Source organism: Phaethon aethereus (assembly GCF_964289735.1).
Source record: "Phaethon aethereus genome assembly, chromosome: 12".
In the NCBI taxonomy this organism is placed as follows: domain Eukaryota; kingdom Metazoa; phylum Chordata; class Aves; order Phaethontiformes; family Phaethontidae; genus Phaethon; species Phaethon aethereus.
In genome coordinates, this window is record NC_138588.1 from 1026083 (window position 1) to 1034516 (window position 8434).

Consider the following 8434-nt stretch of genomic DNA (forward strand, 5'->3'; position numbering starts at 1 on the left):
GCAGAAAACGGTCGGGAACCGCCTGTCTGGTGAGAGGTTTGCTGAGGTCCCACCGGGGCTGAGTCCTGGCAAGCCCAGTGGTGTTTATGTCTCACAGCACGGCCCCAGGGACCTGGTGGCTCTGCCGTTGGGAGGACCAGGACTCACCATGTTCATCACGGTCAGCACGTACATCTCTATGTTCTCGCTCCCGTGGTATTCTATCATCTTGGTGTCTGCCACCACCAGCGTCTCCACCCACTTCTCCTTGCTGATGGAGCGCTGCTTTATTCTTCTCTTCCTGTGCTGCTTCTGTTCCCATCTTTCCCTCTGCTTCTCAGACCTCTCCAGGCTTTCCTGAGATTCTGAGGGATCAAAGGGGGAAAAAATTTGTAAAATGTCTGCAACTTTGCAACTTTGGTAAAATATCATCAAGACTTTTTTGGTTTTTTTTAGTTCAAAGAAATAATCTTTTCATGTTGAGAAGGAGGCCCCACACTTACACCCATAACCTTCATGTATTTTGCTGTGCTGTATGTTCCAAAAAAATCACTGGGGGGTGAAGACACTGACCTCAGTTTGTTGCACAGCAGCAGTAGCATGATAGAAAAAAAATAAACAAAGCATCTGAAGTACTTTCTTTGACTGGAACAGTGTTTGCAATATTCCACGAGGACCACGGAGCCTCCCAGAGCAGAGCGCTTACGGTTTGTAGTGACGTACAAATTTACAGGCAAGCCTGCAGAGATGCTTGAGCAGGTACCACTGAAAAACAACCCTGGTGGCTCAACATTTCTGATTAGCATCACAAATTTGCATGTTGCAGAGACAGACAGTTCCCCAAGACCATAAACTCTGAAGTTGGACTGACGTCTTGAGCCAAATCCCAAAGATCGTCAGTGTCCTGGGCAAGACCGAGACGTTGCCGGCCCATACAGAGATTTCCTCGGCCACATGGAAACTCACTCTGCTCCTTCCCGGGGAGAAACAAGGGGAACATTCTTTGGGCTGAAAGGGACAGGAGGCGGAGGAGAGCTCGGACGCTCCTCACGCACACCAGCAACTGGGAATTCTCATGCGGAGACTTTTCCTGTGACGCTGCTCCAAGATCAAGGTCAGGGTCAGCCCCAAGCGGGTAAAAGGCTTTACAAACCACATCCCACCCAGTGGGGATTGCTTTTATGACCAGTTTCTAAGGGCTCAGCCTTACTTTGTTAACAATGGACTTTTACATTTTATGGACTATACTGTACTTTAGCTGTGAAAGAGTGTTTTATCCCCCAGCCTGAAAAATCCCAAGTATCTGGATAATTTGACGAATTGCTAATACCACTGTGACAGTTTAATCGCAGCAGCTTCCTTGGAGCTTGTTTCCATTGTGTCCATTGCTGCTCTGCTTCCAGCCGGGACGTGAAGGTATCTGCGGAGGGGACGGGTGCGGAGGGCTCCCGGGACCCCAGGGAGGGCTCGCACGGCATCTCCCCTTTGAGACCCCTCTTGAGCGCTTGCCCAGCTGCACACACAGGCTGCACTATGTACCGACAGAAGCTAAATAACACCTAACAGCCTAACACCGTCTGGCTGTGCGGTGTTTTGCAAAGGAAAACGGCAACACATCGCTACGAAATGAAAGGCTTGCAGTAATTAAAATCTTACAGGCTTTTGGTTTCCCGTCCAGGGCATACACATCACGTCCACTTTGCTAGCCCAGACTGCAGCAGAGATCCACAGGCGTTACGCAGGGGCCATACTACACCCAGTAAAACTCATTTACAATGAATAGATTTCAAAGTCTAGAAGCCATTATGATTATTGCCATAGATTACATTATTAATTCAGATTAACGGAAGAATGCCTAAAGATAACTTGATTACAGAAAAAAACTCCAACAGTTTCCAAAAGTTTTTCCGAAAGAAAACCTCAACATTTTTCCAAAAGAAGAATTCTGAATTTTTTCTAGGAAATACGCAAAGCAAGATGCACCTCCTGGAAGGTGCAGCTTCACCGCTGCAGACGAGGAGTAAAGCGCCCATGAGCGGCTTGGGGATGCGCTGAATTCCTCATTACTGGAAAGATTTCCAAACTTTTCCAACCCATCGGCTCCAGACAGAGGAGAAGGAACCGGCATGCCCTCTCTGCCCCACAGCAGAGACACTTTCGGGGCAGCAGCCGGGTTCCACTCCAAAAGTCCAATGCCCCGGGAGTCAGAAACCGATGTCTGCACGGGAATGAAACAAATACTCAGTCTCCACATCATGGGATGCTTGCAGCCGGGCCGGGAGGAAAGACGAGAGCGAGAGGCCCGAGGTTTGGCACGCATTGAGTCATGCATGGGAGAAACACCAGCAAATACAGAAGAACTGGCAGGAGAAGAAAAACCAGCCCTGTGCTCTGCAGTGATTCCCATGACTCGTGGGCTCCAGTCGTTAATGCCACAAACCTGCCGCCTGGCACTCGGCAAGCGAGCCCTCCTGACCAGCAATTTAAACGAGTATAAAATATAATAAAAATGCCTGTGGGCATGGTTGTGCGGGCTCCCCGGGCGCACCGGCTCTCCCCAGCGGGCAGCTCCAGGCCGACGGACACACGCCCACCAGCAGCATCGTGGCGCTGCCGACCCTGCGCCTCCCGCGCCAAACGCCACGCCGCCGCACAGCCCGCGGTCCGCCCCTCCCCGCCGGCTCAGATCTTTGGTCCCAGGGTTTTCTTTCTTGCCAGCCTACGTGGCAAGAGAGACCTCCAGCCCAGCTTGCCAAACTCCAACCGAGAGCAACCAGCGTCACTGACGGATGCCGGCAGCTTAACACGGGAGCCAAACGCTGGGGATTAAGACCAACAAGTCTGCAGGGGTCTAAGGCTTGGACCGGCTCCCTTTTTACCTTCCTACGAATCCCAGGACGCGGCTGCCACCAGCTCATTGCAAAAATGCAAGAAGGGGCCCATACCTTGCACGCCACAGGCCTCCCGTGCAGCTGGCGGCCTCTTGCCTCGCTCTCCCCCGTGCCCGGGCGCCTGGCGCTTGTATATCCTGTGGGGCTGCGCCGCTCCATCCTCCCGAAAGCTGCTGGACACCGGTTCGATGAAATAGTCCTCATTCATCAGCTGGAACACGCCTTTCTGGCAAGGAGAGACAAAGTTGTCACCGTGCAGCCATCGCACCTAGCACAGACTCACACTGAAGAGCCTGGGAATGGGAGAGCGTTTAGCAAAATTTTCCAGGAAGAAACAGGACTTCTCCCAAGAAACTCTTTTTATGTGTATTTTGCGCTGTAAACGCCCAGGCAAAAGAGAGCAAGCCAGCACGGAGTGAGCATTAGGAAAGCAAAAAGCTAAAGAGATCCCACGGCAAAGTGCAGCTGGGCGGTGAACCCAGCGGGTGTCTGACGCAGGAGCTCAGGCACAGGCAGAGAAATGCCTTCTCCAGAGACCCAGAGCACACCAGCAGCAGGCACACGCGTGGCCTCGCGCTGCGCTCACGCCACCTCTCTCTGACCGTCCTGGAGACGCTCTGGGGAGTCCAGGGAGACGGCCCAAAGGACGGCTTGGACCACAGTAAGCGCTGCGCAGACGGAGGTGTTTTCCCGAGGACGCCCTCCTCAGGTGTGGCCAGCTTCTTCTGACCGTTTGCGCTGCCCAAGCACCACCGCCGTGAACCATCGCCTTACAGACCTCCCGCCGTCCGAGGCAGGAAGCCTCCAGGGGAGAGCAACCTGCAGGAGCACTTGGTCACGGCAGGAACTCCGATCGAGGAAAGGCAGCCCCAGGACAAGGAGCGTGGCCCCTCCGCACAACAACGGGAGGACGTGTTATTGGCATCTCTCCTTTAGCAGGAAACGACACCCTAAAACTTTCCGTGGATAATCACGACCCCCCTGGCCTGGCCCAGCTGCAAGTCGTCGTTACAGACTCCCCCAGGGCCCCCCAGCTCCACGCTGCGTCTCACGAACACACAGCTGCACTCACCGCGCGGGAACCTCTTTGGACGGGCGGCTTCATCCCAAGGGACGGGAGCTCCCGCGGGAGGCCGCAGCGTCTCTCAGCCAGTCACGGCGCTGCCGTCACGAGCGTTTTGCAAATGTAGCTTGTGCCGTAAGACAACTCCATCTGCTCTTGGCCGCTTCAGAGCGGCCGTACAGTGGAGCAGGCGGAGGTGTCCTACGCTCACTCGGGGGCCCGCTCATGCTCAGCTTTGCTTGCCACACTTTTGCTCGGACATGTTCATCACTTTCACACCCCAGGACAGGGCAGGGACAGAGAGACAAGATCACAACACGCCTCTACAACTGTTTCCAACGTTTCCAAGATACAACGGGACTGAGCCTACTGGCGATGCTTTCTCACCGCTCCTGCGGTGCCGCAGAAGAGAAAACGGCTTCCTCCCTCATTAACTCCTTGCAAATGTGAAACAACAAGGAGGAAACACCACGGGGATGGGGAAGGAAGGGTCAGAGGCCACAGACACGATTCCTTCTGTTTCCTGATGCAGGTTATTCTGAGCCAGGAATGGAAGAGGGGTCACTGCCCCAGCTGAAACCTGCCCGGGGTGCCCTGCCCAGGGACCACGTTTCGTCGCCGACGGGCTCTGCGGTAGCACTGACTGGCATTTGCTGCCCGTGGGAAGGTTCGGTTCTCTCCGTTTAAAACACACCTGGTTAACCTTTCTGCACCTTGCGCGTCCCAGTTCACCCCAGTAAGCAGCGCCAGCATCCCTAACCCTGTCTCCTGCTCCCTCGCCACAGTCTGCAACGAGTGAGAAATAGCCTTGGAGGAGGTGAACCTCCACTGGCAAAACTACCCGAGAGAGCAGAGCCCAGCTCTTAACGACTCTATTTTATTTTAAAATCATTGACAGGAGGAGTTTAAAGTGTTATAGTAGTGTTGTAAGAAAGGTGAAGCCTGGTCATGGGAACGGGGGGGTGGGAGGCTGGCCGAGGGCGTCAGACAAGGTGCGCTCGCTGCGCGCTACGCCAGGATGGGCACCGGAGCAGGGGCTGCGGGAAAAGGCAACTCGGCCCTCCGAGGTGCCGGTGTGCCGCGGTTCAACACGCGAGCTGCCACCAGCAGGCTGGGACAGCCCGGCGGCGCTCTGCACCCTTCTTCCGATGGAGAGCTTCTGATGCGGCGGCGCCGGGCCTGAAACACCAGGTATCACACCGTATCACCTGTACAAACGTAATGAACTGCCTCAGCCTATAGCTCTGGGCTTTCCCACACCAGTAACGCGTTCCCTGTTTACAGCCTGTAACATCAAAGATGTTTACAAGTGGTGTGTGAGTAATTCCCTGTAATGAAGCGGTAGCTCAGAACACACTTTATTTTCCATAATAATTATGAGACGTGCAGCATATTGCTAAGCGTAGTTTTCCGTGGCTTACTACCTGCTTGAAAAAAAGCCAAGCTTATTTTAAGACTCAGTAGAGAAGGTTTAAAGCAACTTCAGGCTGAGTTTCGCCCACCACTCGCAGTTTATGGGCCGCAGACCCTCTCACAATATTGTGCTAATGCCTTTTGTGAGCTAACAATTTTTTCTGCTTCTTAAAAAATAATACTAATCTGTAACGTTTGCATGATACTGTTCAACGCTTTACAGACCTTAATGATGGGGTTCGCCAAACATCCCTACGAAATGTGTGTTTTCAGGTGACACATTATGTGGAAGACAAATTATTTAAGGAGTAACTCCTTTTTTTGCTCTCCCATCTGCGGTTAATTCACAAAGGGAAGTTTAATTCTCGTAACCAGAATGCATTTCAAATGACCTGGGCGAAGACCCTTAGCCCATTCCCTGTTAGCAGCTCGGTTTTGCCCGACTCGCACTGCAAGACTGGATTCCTGAGCCTGACGGCAGGTTTCAGCTCCCTGGCAGGACGAGACCGCGCAAACATTCCCAGCACCATCATCTACTACTGGGGGTGTCCATGTGTAAACAGACATTCGAGGGAGCATTCACGACACTTTCGCCTTCTGCGTACGCTGCAGCCATCAGTGTTTCTCTCCTACAAACAAACATTCGCGGGAAAATGAACCAAAAGGTTGTGGGCTCTTCCCAGGTGCGTCGGCCCGTTTTTAATCCGTGTGATGGGCCTGGCTATTTTCTGCAGCATCCAACGCCCTGGAGACAGGGGTGCTGCATGCAGCGCAGGGCGCCGACCACCCTTCAGTTGCTGTTACATTTGGTAGGAAAAGAGCAACTAACACCTTCCAGGATGTGCCCAGCTCCTGTCCCGCCAGCACTGCCACGGCGGGGAAGGTCTGAGCTCTCTTCCTGCAGCTTCAGGTGACGGAGAGGCGGCGGTGACGCTCCCTGCCGCACGCCTCCGCGCCACGCTCCGCTCTCCCTGAAATCCAGCAGCGCGCTCTTGCGCCCCGAGACTACGCGCAGCGATGCGGGTGGCCACAGCACACCTTTTAAATAAAAGCCACCCCGCTCTACCCGGCTAACTTGGCGTACAGACACTCGCTGCCTTTGTTTAAACACAGGAAGCTTCAATCGCAAACGCAGCCCCCAGCCGAACAAAGCCACCCCCGGCAGCAGAGCGACGATCCGGCCGCGTTAGTGTCCCTCCGAAGGCAGTGGCGCCGGGCGCGAGCCCCGCTGGGGAGCACCCCCCTCCGCAGCAACGCCTCCCTCTGCCCCCAAAGGGGAACCCCCCGACGCCCTCCGCCTCCAGGGAACCCCAGCGCCTCTGTCACCCCACGGCCCCCGCTCGGGAATGGGGCTCTGTGCATCACAGGATGCCTCTGCATCCCCCCGGGAGGTTTTGAACCCTGTGGGAGCCTGGTACCTGCGCCAGCTGGATGCCAGCTAGTGCGGATACGGACATTCGCGCTGAAGCCGTGAATTCGCCTTGCGAAGCGCCGACACGAGAGTCTTATTTGTGAACGTGACCTTGGCTTTCAGCAAAATTTACGCTCTTACAGGTCACCGTAGCCTTTGAAAATACTTGCAGTGGAATAAGGCTGGGGAGGTATTCACGGAACATAAAGAAGTTTCACTATACGTGAGCTGCATCACCACAAATACCTCCAGGTTTCAAACACCTTGTTTTCAGACGCGTTTCTCATAATCCCACGTTTATGTACTAGAAGGCAGAGGCGACATGAGAATGGCTCTCTTTGGGAATTTGGGCACAAACAAGTAAACAAAGTCCCGGAGAGTTCCCAAACTCATTTCCCATGGGAAATTTACAGTCAGCTCACCCTCGGCCGCATCAAACCCACGCGATGACATCCTGACTCTGCTGCTGTCAGGATTTTTGCTATCGCTTTCAGCAGAAAAAAGGATTTCACATAGCTTCTGCTACTTCCTTAGCGATTAAAGATCTCCGTACTTACCAGGCCATCACACGTGCTGAGCGCGGCCAGACCTCCCGTCCGCGCACGGCTCCGAACCTCCCCGATCATATGGCAGGAGTTGTACGCGTGAGACTGGATCTTGGCATCAGCGATCCCCCCGTATCGCCGCTCGCTGACGAACGCGGGCGCCAGGAGGTTGTTGTTGAGGCTCAGGTTGAATTTCAGGGGTTGTCCTTTGTAATGCAGTTCATAGAAGGCAAGAAACTTGCTCCTGGAGGAAGGAGACCTTCGGTGAAGCGCTCGGTGGGACAAATCGTAGGACAGGAACGATCCGCTCTCGTCAACCTTGATGGGATGAACAATGTCGCTGCTGGAGTAGGGCAGAGCAGGCTCTGGGAAGAAAAGGGTTCAGTGGTTAGCTTTAGGGGTCATCACCTTCCCTCTCGTGCCCCTTTGGCCGGACGCTGACCTCCCAAGGCAGCCCAGTGGGTACCCAAATAGCAGTGGGATCTGATCGCTGGTGCCCGCTGTGCCATAGGCACGGCAGGGACACGGCTGTGGGGTGCGTGGGGCCCCATGCCGCCCTTCCTGCCCTCGGGGGGTCCGGCGCTGGGATTTTCCGTGGCAGAGAGTTAAGGCCAGGGTTAGGGTGGGGAGGGACGGAGGTGGGTAAGGGGGGGCCGCGCGGCGCCGGGGCTCTGCTCCGGAGCAAAGAGAATAAAAACCAAACAACAAAACCCCCCCCCAACCCCAAATCCCGGTTCTGAAGCGGTGCTAGGAAGCCGTCTCTTAGGGCAAAGCACCGCCCGTGTACCGAGCGCGCCGGAGCTTCCCCAGCCGGGGGTCCCGGGGTCCCGGCCCTGCGCAGCCCGCCCGCGCGGCGGGGCACCGGGCTGCCCGGCTCCCGCCGCGGCCGCGCTCCCCCGCGGAGCGCCCCACGCAGCCTCCGAGCGGCCCTGCGCCCCGCCGACATCCCCGCACCCCGCGGACGCCCCCGCGACCGCCCACCGCCCCGCGGACCTCTCCGCGCCGTCCCCCCGCCCGCGGCCAGCGCCAGTGCAGCGGCCAGGGGCACGAGGCCGGCGGGGGCCGGCATGAGTGCGGGCAGCGCGCGGCTCAGCGCGGCCGGCGGCGGCGCGGGGGGCGCCGGGGGGGCGGG

General features: G+C 56.0%; 1 protein-coding gene across 1 annotated transcript in view; it reads right to left on the reverse strand.

Moving 5' to 3' along the window:
* The window catches only part of ADAMTS7 (ADAM metallopeptidase with thrombospondin type 1 motif 7), a gene marked incomplete at both ends in the record, with an annotated part of 48940 nt that extends 40569 nt beyond the window's left edge, over positions 1–8371 (reverse strand). Inside the window, 4 exons of the mRNA XM_082004924.1 lie at positions 148–344; positions 2925–3096; positions 7315–7667; positions 8296–8371. Coding sequence (XP_081861050.1) covers positions 148–344; positions 2925–3096; positions 7315–7667; positions 8296–8371 — 798 coding nt within the window. The remainder of the gene's footprint in view (positions 1–147; positions 345–2924; positions 3097–7314; positions 7668–8295) is intronic.
* Positions 8372–8434: the final 63 nt, after the last annotated feature.